We start from the raw sequence: 15,043 nt of genomic DNA, 5'->3' as shown, positions 1-15,043 counted from the left end.
GTTTATTAGCTTGTTAGTATAAGGCCTGTTCACTTCACCTTAAAAAACATAAATTCAGTATAAGTAATTTTAGTTTAGTAAAAATAAGTTCAGTTCAGCAAAAATAAATTTAATCAAGCAAAAATAATTTCAGTTTTGATGCGTATTTTTGATGGCTTTTATTTGATGGAAGGAATTGAGTGATTTTAATGATGAAAATTTGAAGGATAGTCTTAGAAGGCAATGACTTCTAAGTTTGATCTTAGGAGCAACGATCCCAAAACCCTAGTTAACAACTAGTTTGAACATTAGCAAAGTTCTCTTCAAGCAAAAGCTTAATAAACTCAACTTTTTATTAAAACAGATTCTCTCAAAATAATTGACATATGACTAATATATATAGGAAAAATAAATCTATCCTACTTGCTCCGCAAGCAAACTAAATAAATCCCTAACAATTAATTAATGAACCAAAATAGCCCACTAACCAATTAACACAACTTTGGAAGCTCAAGACCCCATAACTACTACTAAGAAAATAATAAAAATATTATTAAAAACTCACTTGTAAAACCCCAACTTTAAAAGTAAGGTAAAACCAAGAGATTACCTAAATAAAGCAATAAAGATAGTTATAAGAAAGGGGACTCGATTCACATCAAGTTTAGTAAAAATAATTCCAGTTCAGTAAAAATGAGTAAATGTAAAGAAAAAATATAATGGAGATTCTGTAAAATTAATTTCAGTTCAACAAAAAAAAAATTATTTCAGTAAAATTAATTTCAATTTAATAAAATTAATTTCAGTTCAATAAAAATAATTTTAGTTCCGTAAAAATAATTTCAGTTCTGCAAAAGTAGGGTGAAGTAAACGGGATCTAATACTAAATACATTTATACGGCGTACAAGTCACTTTAATGGATAAATAAAAAATAAAAAAAAAATAAAATAAAATTGTGGAACGTACCTGTCTTCTTCCATCTCCGTCTCTCTCTTCCTCAGTTTCCCATTGAAGCGCGCTCCACGCTCTCCGTTGAGGCGCCTTCTAATATTAATATCTTCCATTGAAGCAGCTTCTAATATTTCTATCCTCCATTGAAGCTGCTTTTGAGGTAAATTGTTGTTTCTGTATGTAATCATCATTTCAATTTCACAATCTAGGTTTAATCGTTGATCTAATTGAATTGAATTGAATTTAATTGTCAGTATAGTAATTTAGAATTCGAATTGAATTGAATTATGTGATTTTTCGAGCTTGATTTGATAATTGAATCAAATTTGGTTGATAATGTGTTGTAGAACCTTTGATGTTGGGGTTGAACGATGGACTTTTTCTGTCTAAACCTGTAATGTTAGCTTGGGTATGGCTATTGATGTGGTTCGTATGATTTTATGATTACAGAACACGATGAAGCGCTATGTTTATATCAATGATGATGAATCTGTGCATGAACTTTACTGTGATAATCGTGTATCGAATCGGAAATACACATTGCTCAACTTCCTCCCAAAGAACTTATTGGAACAGTTCAGGTGATGTGTTTTTTTTTCCTAATTTGTGGGGTTTTGTATTTCGAAGCTGTTTGTTCTTGCATTCTCAATGATGTGCTTAAGTAGGTATTAACTTTGACATTGTTATCAACTCTCTTTGGTTGATATTTTGTTGCCAATATTATTGACTGTAATTTTGTAAGTGCTTACGTTTTCAATTTTTCTTTGTAATTTTCTTTAGTAGACTTCTCACTTTCGTTGCCTCATTTGTTGTTGGTTATGTGAAGATATGTATTTGAAGAATACTATTAATGTGATAATGTCATGTTGTTATATATGCTATAATTAGATTTATTACTGAGAACTATTTTGATTTAAGAAACTACAAATTCATAAGTCATTACAAACTTTGCCACGTATTAACAGCTGTAGCATGAGTGTGTCCAGGCGTCCAGCACTACACTTCCAAGCAGAACTGAATTATATGTATACTAGATACTAGGCTTATGGATTGGGCGGTCAGGCATTTAAGAAAGACAAGTAAAACTGTAAAATTGATTTAATGATCTTCTATTATGAAGTATTTGAGGGTAGAATTACAAGATTATTTTGGATTAATAGATAAGTTGTTTATTTAACTGTAAGTGTAAAACTCAAACATTTTGGACTATTCTAACATGTAGGGAGAAATGACAAAAAAGGAAAGTGTCGAAGAAAATACCTGACATGTGAAAAGTTAATCGGGAAAGAAAGTTATGTGTCTACGAAAATGCTCTTATGTAATTGGATCATGTGCAATGGTTTAATGAAATGTAAGTCCCGAGTGAGAGATAAAAGAGTTTAGAGATAAATATAAACTAGTTTATGTCTTGTACCACACACGATAATAAATCCCAAAAAACTAACATTTTAAATTAATTTAATTATATGTTACAAATAAAAGTAAAGCAATAGTTTAACATATAAACTAACTAGTTTTTCAGACATAAATAAACAAATAAGGTCAAGCACACGATATTTTAGACTTTATTGGAGCATTCACGTTGTATCCCTCTTTTATCATTATTTACTACTTCATTCTCTTTGATTTTATTATCTTCTTATTGGCTAAGCTTCATCTATGTCTTTGCCAATCTATTTATGATGGAACCATCATAAAAAACATTATTAGTTGGTGATACTTTAGAAAGATATTCGATTCCAATTAGGTTCAATATGATCCATTCCAAAAATCTGAAGTTTAAAAAAAGTTTCAATCTGATCTAATATGGTTTAAAGTGATCCAAATTGATGATTCGGTTTGGATTAGATTGGATTGGATTTCGGTTTTAATTTGAATAATGGACATTCCTATTACTTACAACTTCCTTCCATTTCACTTGAACTTGGAATGCTATTATCATGCTCAAAAAACCAAGTTCTTTTGAAATAATCTACAACTATGAGAAAGTATTTATAGACATGGTGAGGGACATGTCTGTATCTCAAATACATTTACCACTCTGCAAGAAAGTATCTGGAGTTCTATACTATCTTCAACCATTATGATTGGCATCTATCAGATCTATGTATTGCTACCAAATATCAATATGAAACTTAGACTTAAGAATTTTTGGTAGATTAGAAGGGATTTAGTGGAAGGAATTCAGACAATAGAGGAAATGCTCATTTTTCCCAGAAATGTTGTAAAGAGTTGGAGCACTTGCAAACCCAAGCAGGGTACCTATCCAATTTATTGGTAATGGGAGGAGATGGCTGTTATCTCTCTTCTTTTTCACATGTCCCCATTATTTATTGGGCTAATTGGTGAGTCTCTTTGATTTAAAATGCATATAGATTAATATAATAATACCCATGAACAAGTTTTGGGTTTAGTACCATTCACCTTCACAGCTTAAGCTCAAGCATTTAACTTTTATTGAATAAAAGAATCTTAAAAAGTTTTATGTATGTCAGTATATGTGAACTATGTCAAAACTGTATACACAGAGCTATCTTTTAGAAATTATCAAAATTCTAATTAATTCATCATAAAATTCCCTGCCTATGTGGACACCTTCTTATGTGCCTCAGTAAAATGAACTCAATTTACATTACTATGAGGTGACATAATTTATTATTTAGCTCTTTTTATTATGCTTAAGTTCATGGAATCTGTTTATTTTCTCAGCTGCATACATCAATATGCACCTTTAAATCAATTGTGAAATATAAGGTGTTCTTTTGTACTTAAAGATGAAACTGGCCATCTTAGGTTCTGCCGTTCTGGTTGTTTGCTGACATGATTGTATCTTCTTTTTATTGCAGCCGATTTATGAACCAGTACTTTCTGTTGATTGCTTGTCTTCAATTATGGCCACTCATCACCCCTGTTAATCCTGCCAGTACCTGGGGTCCACTTATATTTATATTTGCAGTTTCAGCTACAAAAGAAGCATGGGATGATTACAATCGATTTCTTTCTGACAAAAATGCAAACGAGAAAGAAGTGTGGGTTGTTAGGAATGGCATTAGAAAGCATGTATGAATTTCATCACTTCATATATTTGCGTAGCTATTTTCCTCTCTAGAGATTCTCCAGTATAGCTGGCTAAAAGCCACTAGCATACAGAAAGTTGAATTAAGTAAAAGTTTACCTGTCATTTAAATTGTTTTGGTAAAACTAGGTTGCTGGCATCTAGAAATATATAGTTAAAATTGACAATTGGGTTTAATTCAGGTTTCTAAGTCTATATAATTGTAAAATTTATTAGATTTAGAGGATTTATTGTGCTGCTGTTGCAGTTGTACACTCTTCCAACTTTGGCCTTGAATTTTTGTGTCTTTGATTAAGTTTCTTTCTTTTTTTTTTTTTAAAAATTTTTATTTGTTTATTTATTTATATATTTTTTACTTGGCAAGAATTATGGTGTGGAATTGAGGTCATATTTATTTTTGGAATTGGGAATGTTTTGGTGGGAGCTTACTCTTTCTCTTCACTTGCATCATCTATTTGAACCCATTGTTAACCACTCTTGCATCATCGCTTTTCCCTCTCTTTTGGGGTAGAGGATGTCAATATTATTCCTCTAAAATTTCTGAATATACAATTAATGAAAAATGACCTAGACTGAGATATGTTCTGATTCACCATCGATATTTTCTAGATAGGAGAGTTATAGTAGATGCAACATAATAATCCTATGGAGAAGTCCTCACTCTCACCTTTCACCTGTAGGTTTTGGAAGCCCAATGTTCCTTAGCAAATAAAGATATTTATTACCTTGGAGATTGATGTTAAAGAACCTTACTACGATTTTTATAGTGTTTTTTCAATGATCAAATGTAGTGTCGTTCCTTTATTTATGTGCTTAAGGGTTATGATTATTCCTTTGTTTTACATTGCAAAAGCTAGTTTTTAGTTGGAATTGACCTTAAATGTTGAAGAGTGGGTTGTCCCAGACACCTAGCTACAGTCCTTGTAAACTTGTACTTCTCTATTTGAGTTTATAAGACATCATGGGAGGCTTACTTATGGGCTGGGATTCCATTACTATGTTTTGGTTGTTGTGGCTAGTCAGGAATATTATATCAACTGAACCAATCTTTTGTGGGATTAAGGTTTTTTCTAGCCACATGTACCCATGCTTTTGGCGCTTTGTCTAAAATATTTTGTTCAGATGTATGGAATTCTAGAATTTTAGTATCATACTTAGTTCTATCTCAGTTGTATACTCTTTTACAAATACAGATTTTTCTCTAGCTTTTACAAGGGATAAAAGGACAATAAGGCTAGGAGCCTAGTGGTTCTAATTATGCAGCATGTTCTAATTATGCTAGGACTCTAGGAGCCTAGTGGTTCTGGATTTAATACCTATTAGAGTATTAGGTAATGCAACCTAAGTGCTAGAATAAACAACATCCAACATCCTTAGCTATACATGAATATAGACATAGTAATCATGTAACATTTCAAGTTTTAGAAGACTACTTGCTTTAATAGGGTTTATATTGGATAACCTGTTTTGCTGTTCAAGCGGTGTTTGGTATGTGGGAATGAGAGTTTGGGAATTAGAGTAGGATGAGGATTAGAAATTGATTATGGGGATAAATTACAAGATTACATACCTTTTCCAACATTTCTTCCTCTTCCTGTTCTTGTATGACAATTTAATCATTTCAACTCCCCTCTTGATTCTCATTCCATATTACCAGCCCCCCTGGGTTTTAATTTCTGGGAACTAGGAATTTCTGTTCTCAATCCCTCCCCCCTCCCTCTTATGATCCCATTGCTGGATTTGTTACAAATTGGGACCAAGCTTCCTAATCTCCTCTCTAATTCCCACACACCAAACACTCCCTAAGTTCCGATCCCGTACACAGTTAGTTTATGAAGTTTGAAAGACGCAAGGGGTAGTTCACTTGTTTGGCTGGAGAGTAATGATAGGATTGCGGAGTTTTCTTTGGTTACTTTACGGGGGCATGTGTTGTATTAGCATTTCGTTTTGGGTTCATACTCATGTGGCATTCCTATGAATCCTATAGGCTATAGCTAACTACCAATTTTATGTAACATATTCGGCAAGTATTTCACCCCACATTTTTTCTTTTCAACTTGATGTCTTATTTGGTAAGCATTTCTGTTCTGATAGATTATAAGTTCAGCTAACTTACGTTTTCAAGTCAGCTTTCCTCATTTTAGCTGGCTTGTCAATTAATGAGATGGCTTCTCAAAATCTGTTAACTTCACCCAATGTTTGCTGTTAACTATTGTTTCAAGTATATTTCAGCTTTTGGCTATTTCTTTCACAATTCACCAAAATATATTTCACCAAAAGTCACCGATTTGAGCAGCTTATCGATTTCACAATTTCAGCTTGTTCTACTAACAGACCTTAAGCTAAAGAAATCTTCTTTCTAACAACCATCAGGGACAAAATTTGAGACTATGAACTTTAAGCTATCTTTGACTTGAGCCTTAGAAGAGGCAAAACAACTATGAATAGAAGGATAATTGGGTATTGCAAAAAGGCTTTTATGATTGATGAGAAACGATAACTTATAAGTCATGGTGACTAAGTCTACAAATATGTTAAGATCTCCTTTAATAGATAGTATGATGTATTGCACTTGATATTTGATGTTTTCCTTGTTGCAACTTTATTTTTTCAGATTCAATCTCAAGATATTCATGTGGGCAATCTTGTGTGGCTTCGTGAAAATGATGAAGTTCCATGTGATCTTGTTTTGCTTGGTTCTTCTGATCCGCAAGGAACATGTTATGTGGAGGTGATTTGTTGATCTATTCACAACACTCAAGTTTGTTTGTTTAAATTACATTATTACAATTATTACTACGACTTTATATTTTTTTTGTTTTTAATGAATAAGAATAAATCAATGTGTGAAGCTGATTATGAAAGAAGCTTGTCTTTGTAATATGAACCGATTTGTAATATGAAGCAAATCCAAATAGTGAATCAATTTTGCGGTGAATCAATAGTGATTGACATAATATAAATCCACTTTGTTTCAGACTTGGAACAGCCCAAATTTTGTACTCCCTTTGACAACCGAAAAACTATTCTGAAGGTCTACCTGAACATAATAGATTAAGAGATCGAGTAAAAAGCAATGTGTGTAAAACTACAAAAACATCCTTGGGTGTCAAAGGGATTGCACAAACCAAATTATATTACTACGTATAATAAAAAAAATGAATTAGTCTGTAGTGATCCTTAATTGAATCTGAATTATTAAGGGATTACCTAAATTATTAATGACCTCTTGGGATTGTATACCTAAACACAAATTTACAATAGTGAATTGAATCTGAAGCGGTGTCTTTTACTTACTGATAAGTCCATAATTGTCAGTCAGCCCATTTACTTTGAAATGCTTTTTTTATTTTTTATTTTTTAATTTGTTGTATAAGGAGTCCCATCCATGTATAAGAGAAGTAATCATAGTACTTGTGTTATATCATGTTCAGATCTATCAATAAGGTCAGGATAGCTTTGATATTGTAAGTTTGTAACTACGATGCCTTTTCCTTGACTCAACAAAACTACAGACTGCTGCATTGGATGGCGAAACTGATTTGAAGAGAAGAGTCGTTCCCTCAGCTTGCATGGGCATAGACTTTGAACTACTACAAAAGATAAAGGCATGATCTCCTATTTAGTGTAGCTATGCCTTTAACTTTTTTAGATGGGAAATCACATCATGATTAATGTTATTCATTTTCTACCATTTGCAGGGGGTCATTGAGTGCCCTAATCCAGATAAAGATATTATGAGATTTGATGCAAATCTCAGATTATTTCCTCCATTCATTGACAATGATTTATGCCCTTTAACAATTGATAACACAATTCTTCAGTCATGCTATCTGAGGAATACAGAATGGGCTTGTGGAGTTGCAGTCTACACTGGTCAGTCCTCAGTCCTACTTTGTTATTCAACAAACAGAAGATGATCTGATTATCTATACTTTCTTGCAAAAAACTATTTGTGTATTCTTTGCCGACAAGCAATCCTTGTTTATGCAAATTTATCTGGGCTGTGGGGTTAAACGAAGAATTTCTTCGCTGATGTAGTTCTCTATAAGTCTATAGTCTACCTGATACAAGCACAAAATCAGTTATCCTGTCTCATGTAGATTTATTCGCTTCTTAAAGTTTTGCTCTCCAGAACATAGAAAAATTATGTGTTATAAGATTTTCGCTTACGTCTTTTATTACCTTCTTTATCATTTGTTACCCCCGTTACTCTCACTTGCTCTATCAATATGAGAAGGTGTTTTTTACTGCTATAACTAGTTCCTTGTGAAGAGTAAGTGTAAGTGTGTGGTCATTGCTTAGTCCTGGTTTGAAATGGGTGATTGGCTTGTTAACTCAGGTAGTCATGTAGAGTTTAAGTCTGAGTTGGAGAGGGGAAGAGAAGCGAAGAGAGCGGGTGTGGGAGTTAGAAACAATTATCCCTTTGATGATTTGTACTATTCGGCTGTATGACTGACGTTTTGTTCAGCATACCGTTCCTTCTTAACGTTGATGTGCAATTTTGCTTTTGGCCGTGTTTGGGGAAAAGCTGAAAGCTGAAACTGATTGTGTTAGTTGATTTGACTAACTTATTTTATTAGCTGATTGTATGAAAATGTTTGGTAAACAGCTGATTGGTTAAAGCTGATTGATTATGTTAAATGACCAAAAAGCTAATTGTGGGGTAGGTAGTTCATATAGGATTTTAAATTAAATGGGGTATAAGTGTCATTTCACTATAAGAATTGAATAAGCTAATTGAAAAAGCTCCTAAAAGGAGCTTTTGAAAAAGAGCTTATTTAGTGGAATAAGCTCATTAAATAAGCTTCCCACTAAACACCTTGAATTAGCTTATTTAATAGACAATAAGCTAATGTTGGTCAAATAAGCTAGTTACCAAACACAGCCTTCCTCTTAAAATTGAATGGATATTAGAGTTTCTTTGAGGATCTTGTGGCTACACATTTACTTGTCACCGACTGAACAAAAGATCTTTGAGGAAAGCTTGTTTTGTCAGATATGTTTCTTGATGCTGTTGTATAGCCTACAGGTAGAGTCAAGTGCTTTATATGGAGCTGCACCTTGATTTGTGGACAAAAATATTTGTAATTCATTAAAGTGTGTCTGTGGCTTTGTGATGGATTTAGCTCTTGCCTATACTGCACGGGTGACATGGTAGGTTTGCTGATGGTATTTTCACTTAAAAGAAAAAAGAGTTTCAAAAGCATGCCTAGGCACACGGTCTACGGCACTTTGAGAGTCAGAGGTGTTGCCCCTTTTCAACTCAAGCCGCTCCCAGTACAGTGCATTCTTGCTGGTGCAAGGCAGTACAGAACTACAAATAGAATCAGGTATTATCCAAGTGGTAGGTTTTTGACTTAATGAACACGATGAAATCTAGCTATAGGAGAGGGGAAAAAATGTTTAAAATACTGTAGAACCACTAATATCTCTAAGTTGACTAGGTAATTCGTAATCTTGATTGGAGATGAGGAAGAAAGGGAGTTATATTTGATAGTCAAAGGACCTCAGAGTTCCATTTTTTTTTTTTTTTTTTTTTTTTGTTTTCTTTTTCTTTTTTGAGAGTTCCTTCCTGACATCCATGTTTGCTTAAAAGTTTTATGCATGATTATTTCATCTTGGAAAAGCTCATTATACTTTTAATTGAACTTAATCTCAAACTTTGTTGTGCTTTATCTTTTAAGTTTATATTATCATAAAACTCAACTTGATTTTAAAAATTATAACTTTCTTCGGGCTATAATCTTGTTGATCTTCCACCAATATGGTCTTAACTTTTAACAAAAGATTCCAGTTAGATTTTATTATCTACTTTTTTCCGTTCGTTTTTTCTTGACCATTTTGACTTTTACACTATTCACACATGCGCCTTTGACTTTTGTGATTTATACATTAGAAAAACAGTCATGTGAGATCTTGTTTGAATCATCTCAAAATATCCTATCATGTTATCTGATTGTTTTAATTTTTACATATAATATAGAATTGAAGATATTGACAATTAAAATTATGCACTGGCAAGCGTCAAGTAAAAAAGAACGCATGAAGTGTGATACAATAACAATAGTAAATAAAAGTAAATAAACATTTTGAGTTTACTCAAAGGTTTTTGAGCTAAGCTTTGTTTTGCTCAACTCGTGAAAATTTTCAAGGTGAGCTTTAAAAGTTTTCGAACTTGTAAGGCTTATTAACACCCCTAGTTACAAGAACAAGAATTTAATAAGTTTGTATATGCAATTTAAAACCAATTTTGAGACTCGGGTGTCTTTTGTAAACTTCAACCATTATTGGGTAATTGATTATTATTCTAAAAGTTACATCAACAATTGATGCTGAATCTTTGGTTGATATCATGTGAACAACATTTGAACTACAATAGATCAATATCAAGCATAAGGCCATTAGGTGATGTTGATTATCTAAATTCTTTGCCACTTGAGTTCATGTGGAGAAAATTAAAATTTGTGATTTTCAAATATTTGGTGCAATGTTTCTACTTTCTAGTGACGGCTTGAGATTTTGAAAAGATACATTGAAGCTGCTGTATTCTTTTACTTGACATTTCCCCCATTTTCTATATCCAGGCAATGAAACCAAGCTTGGAATGAGCCGGGGGATCCCTGAGCCCAAGTTAACTGCTGTTGATGCTATGATTGACAAGTTGACTGGGGCAATATTTGTTTTCCAGATAGTGGTTGTGACTGTTCTTGGTGTAGCTGGAAATGTCTGGAAGGATAGTGAAGCAAGGAAGGTCTGCTTCTGCTTGCAAATGTTGTATAAGTTAATTAACTGTTTGTTTGTGTCTATATAAGTTAGAAAAATGTTGTAAAAATTAGTGCCTGCCTTATATTTCTCCTTTCTTCTCCTTTCTCTGGCAGCAATGGTACGTTTTATATCCCAAGGAGAGCCCATGGTATGAACTGCTGATTATCCCTTTACGGTTTGAGCTGCTATGTTCCATAATGATTCCCATTTCAATAAAGGTAGGCAGCTTATTTTACCTCCCCTGTAAGTTTGAACGAACTTGCTTTTGTGGGTTAGCATGTTTCTTTGATACCCTTTTCAATTGTCTGCGTGCGTCATTTTTTGTTTCGCTTACCCTTGTGGCTTTTTTCAACTTATCATCCCCTTCTTTTCTTTCCCGTGTCTCCTTATATGTATCATATTGGCGTGCTCTGTTCAGGGATTGCTTGGAGCTCTCTGCTCCTAATTGATCTTTCCTCTTTATTTCCTTCTACATTGCTTCTCCTAGTGATATTATAAACCATTTCATTCTTATTGCTGTTTTTCTGTCCTCTGCTGTTTGCATGTCATGGTTCCTTTCTTTGAAGTTTTTATGTAGCTGTTGTCAAGTATTAAGTTCTGAGTGACACTTGGCATTTTTTGCTTACTTAGATAAATGTTTTCACAATAGCTTGATTGAATGAGTCCTTCAATCTTCATCTTTCCTCTGTATATGGGTGACAATGTGACATCCTGTTGGTGTCTGTCTAGTTTATTTTCTGTATCACTTAATAGGAATAAGCCTTTGCACAGATGCACTCAATATTCAAGTTTCATTTTAAGTGGCTGGGGGTTATTGCCTGGTTCACATTTTAAAAACTGCCTGCCTTTTCAATTGAAAATATTTTTTAATGGTTAGGTGGGTTCTTGATTATGTTCAAGTCCTAGACTATGCCATTCTCTTCGTATTTACTGTTACTTTCAATAAGTGGGCATCAAGAAAAACTGGGCCATATAGAATGAGTATCTGGTACTGTAAACTGTCCTTTGGTTTATTTCGAAGTTTTAGATCTGTAACTGAAGTAGTGATTAGGATTATATGGAGATACTATGAGAAACCTGTTCATTGACAGGTATAACCGTAGAAAATGACATACTAATAACAGAAGTTTTGGTCGTGTAGATGTCTGTATCTGAAAACGTACAAAACTTTGATATGTACTCTAATTTGAGTTAGATGAGCATGTATTCTGATTTTGGAGTTAGACGGACATGTATACTGGCTTTGGACTGATGAACATGTATACTGGTGTTGAAACAATAATAATTAGTTATGTATAACTCTGTGCAGTGCGTCTTATATGTGAAGTTTGTATACTTTGATTTTGGCAGGTATCTCTTGATCTGGTAAAGAGTTTATATGCTAAGTTTATTGACTGGGATCTTGAAATGTTTGACCAAAAAACTGGTGTCCCTTCTCATGCAGCAAAGTAAGATATGATTCTTTGCTCTATAAGTCCAATAAACAATGAATGTGGAAGGATATAATTGTATTTTCTTTTGCAGTACAGCAATTAGTGAAGACTTGGGACAAGTTGAATATATTTTGACTGATAAAACTGGCACCTTAACCGAGAACAAAATGGTCTTCAAGAAGTGCTGCATTGGTGGAGTTTTCTACGGGAGTGAGAATGGGGATGCCCTGAAAGGTTTGTTTTTGGCAAGGAATTTGTGATGCTGTTATCTGTAATTTGCTGTTTCAGTTTCATTTGTATTGCATTAGGTCTTCAAATTTTGTAGTGGCATACATTCACAGGTACTATATGGGTGTTTTCAAAATATATCTTTTCAGAGTATTCCTTTGTTAAAATCTGAAACTGGCTTTCCTGGGATATTAAATAAATAAATGACGAATGGTGTGTTTGAGATTTTTTATTCTGGCTTCTACAATTGCCAGGTGGCCCAGGTCTGTTTACTTTCTATAGGTCTTATTAATGAATAAAAATCTCCTCTGACAATTACTTATCAACTTTTAAAAGATTAGAAATTTTGAAAAATAGGAATTGAACTTTTTAAAACCTACCTAAAATAGAAACATTTCAACCAAAAAGAAAATTCCGAAAAAGGAATACATGTCAGCTAATTTGGAACAAAGGAAGTATATAGGTTTTTTAAGATGAGTGACTCCAAGTAAGAGAATATGATTGTATTTTAAGCAAGAGGCTTTTTGTGGGAAATGATGAGGCAATTTCATATCTTTAAAAAACTGAGTGAATTCACAGAATGTTAAAAAACTCAGCGAGGTTGAGGATTCTTGTGTATGAGGATCACTTGAGGGCTAATTAAGCTCTTTAGTACTTGGTGTTGAGTCTAGGCCGCAGAATCCATGTGTTGTTAAGGTTGGTGGAGTACCATATACTGTTGTTAAACTGGTTACTGATTGCCTGATCGTCCTAGCAGTGTTTTAATTTTGTGCAAGTAAAGGATAAGGAATCTGGCCTAAGTTATAGCTGTTGAATTAGCGGAACAATTGCTACTTTTCCAATCAGAGGTTTAAAGAAATAGATTTCTGGTTTTCTAGGAAAAAGATCTCCTGTCGTCCCTGCATTACTTGACTACAGTTGGTGTGGAAGAGGGGAAAGGGGTATAGCCTTATGTTTTGGTTTATTGTGTATTTAAATATAATTTATTTGGGTGCAGCTTTTATTTGAATTGTATTCTCATAACTGCCAATTCTGTAATGTGTGAAGCAGCAAATGTATGGCATGATAATAAAACACAATAGACTTACTGCTTATTCCTTGGATGTTTAAATATCAGACCTATTTTTACCTATAAATGTTTCCTCTATAATTCTGTGATTACACCAGTTGTCCTCATGGTAAATGCTTCTTCAATATTCCTAAACCTGTTAAACTACATGGGAAGCCTGGTTTGATCGTGTATAAATTTGTTTGGGGTTTGTGTGCTGGATCTTAATTCTTTACATATATTTTACAGATGCTGCACTTCTCGATGCTGTTTCCAGTGGCTCTTCAGATATCATCAGATCTCTAACTGTTATGGCAATATGTAATACAGTTATACCAACAAAGAGGTGACCTTTATATTTGAATTGAATGTCACTTTAATTAGGCTCTTTCCTTTTGTATGATTTGTACTGCTGAGGTTTGCGTTTGATCTTATGGTAAAGTTCTGTGTTGTCCGTTTTTGTCTATCTCAATCTTCAGTAAAAGGGGAGATGTTGTGTATAAGTCACAATCTCAGGATGAAGAGGCCCTAGTTCATGCTGCTGCTCAACTGCATATGGTTCTAATCAATAAGGCTGCAAATGTTCTTGGTATCATTCTGTTTCTGTCTTATCTATATAAGTACATGTCAGGTGTTTATATATCTGCCAGGCTCATAATTTGAATTTTTTTTCCAGAGATCAATTGCAATGGGTCATTGATACAATATGAACTACTGGACGTACTGGAGTTCACCTCTGATAGGAAGAGAATGTCAGTTGTCGTGAGAGATTATCAGAATGGGAAGATTATGCTATTGTTGAAAGGGGCTGATGAAGCAATTTTCCCTTGTGCAAATACTGGTAAAAAACCTTCCTTGGTTTTCTTTTTTGAATAGTAGGGGTAAGGCTGCTCCCATTTGGACCATCCAAGATCATGCCTCAGTGGGTTTAATAATAGGTCCTCTTCTTTTAATATATTTTATTATATTATTTTATTTTTGAGTGGCAAAAACTAAGGGGGGGGGGGGGGGGGGAGGTCTTGATCTTTTTATTGGAAATCATGCTATAGAATCTCATGATCCTTTGAGAGGGACAATTAATATAGCCTGTCAAAGTTGTAGAGATGGTTCACATAACACTTATATTAAAGATACGGTATTGAGTGATGTTTGGTGTGTTTGTGAATGCAGTTATGCAGTGTTTTTTTAATGGTCTTATTTTCGAGATGGTTGACATGGAAAATTGTGTGGAACATGGAGCATTATAGTAGGCGTTTACTAAAACGAGTTGGTTATGTAAAGTTTTGACCTAGTCTTTTCAATTAGATTAAGTTGATAAACAGACCAAGAAAGGGAGTTGTGAAAAGACAAGTACCTGGATTCTAATCTCTCTCTCAATATATATTCTCAAATATTTGAATAATGTTTTTTTTCCTCTCAATTTCAGTATCTCTCATGTCTGTACACGAAATAATTGTTAATAGTTTTTAGTGTGGTGTAATCGCCACCTGTTAAAAATTTAAAATTTCCCTGGTGTTGAAGTGAGTTATTTTGTCTTAAAACCTCTCAAAATTCTTCTT

General features: G+C 33.6%; 1 protein-coding gene across 3 annotated transcripts in view; it reads left to right on the top strand.

The window, feature by feature from the left end:
• The first annotated feature begins 921 nt into the window (after positions 1 to 921).
• LOC145592339 (phospholipid-transporting ATPase 2-like) overlaps positions 922 to 15,043 on the top strand; it is a 28,433-nt gene continuing 14,311 nt past the window's right edge. For all 3 annotated transcript variants that reach the window (XR_014102363.1, XM_081648785.1, XM_081648786.1), the window contains exons 1-13: positions 922 to 1,091; positions 1,382 to 1,512; positions 3,778 to 3,991; positions 6,622 to 6,738; positions 7,523 to 7,615; positions 7,709 to 7,883; positions 10,595 to 10,761; positions 10,889 to 10,993; positions 12,126 to 12,223; positions 12,300 to 12,442; positions 13,734 to 13,830; positions 13,964 to 14,073; positions 14,161 to 14,325. Coding sequence is in view for 2 of the 3 variants with exons in the window: in XM_081648785.1 (XP_081504911.1) it covers positions 1,388 to 1,512; positions 3,778 to 3,991; positions 6,622 to 6,738; positions 7,523 to 7,615; positions 7,709 to 7,883; positions 10,595 to 10,761; positions 10,889 to 10,993; positions 12,126 to 12,223; positions 12,300 to 12,442; positions 13,734 to 13,830; positions 13,964 to 14,073; positions 14,161 to 14,325 (1,609 nt within the window). In the remaining variant the exon portion in view is untranslated. The remainder of the gene's footprint in view (positions 1,092 to 1,381; positions 1,513 to 3,777; positions 3,992 to 6,621; positions 6,739 to 7,522; positions 7,616 to 7,708; positions 7,884 to 10,594; positions 10,762 to 10,888; positions 10,994 to 12,125; positions 12,224 to 12,299; positions 12,443 to 13,733; positions 13,831 to 13,963; positions 14,074 to 14,160; positions 14,326 to 15,043) is intronic.

This window comes from Chenopodium album, chromosome 18, assembly GCF_948465745.1.
Source record: "Chenopodium album chromosome 18, dcCheAlbu1.1, whole genome shotgun sequence".
NCBI classification, from domain to species: domain Eukaryota; kingdom Viridiplantae; phylum Streptophyta; class Magnoliopsida; order Caryophyllales; family Amaranthaceae; genus Chenopodium; species Chenopodium album.
This window is presented reverse-complemented; position numbering and strand designations above follow the sequence as displayed.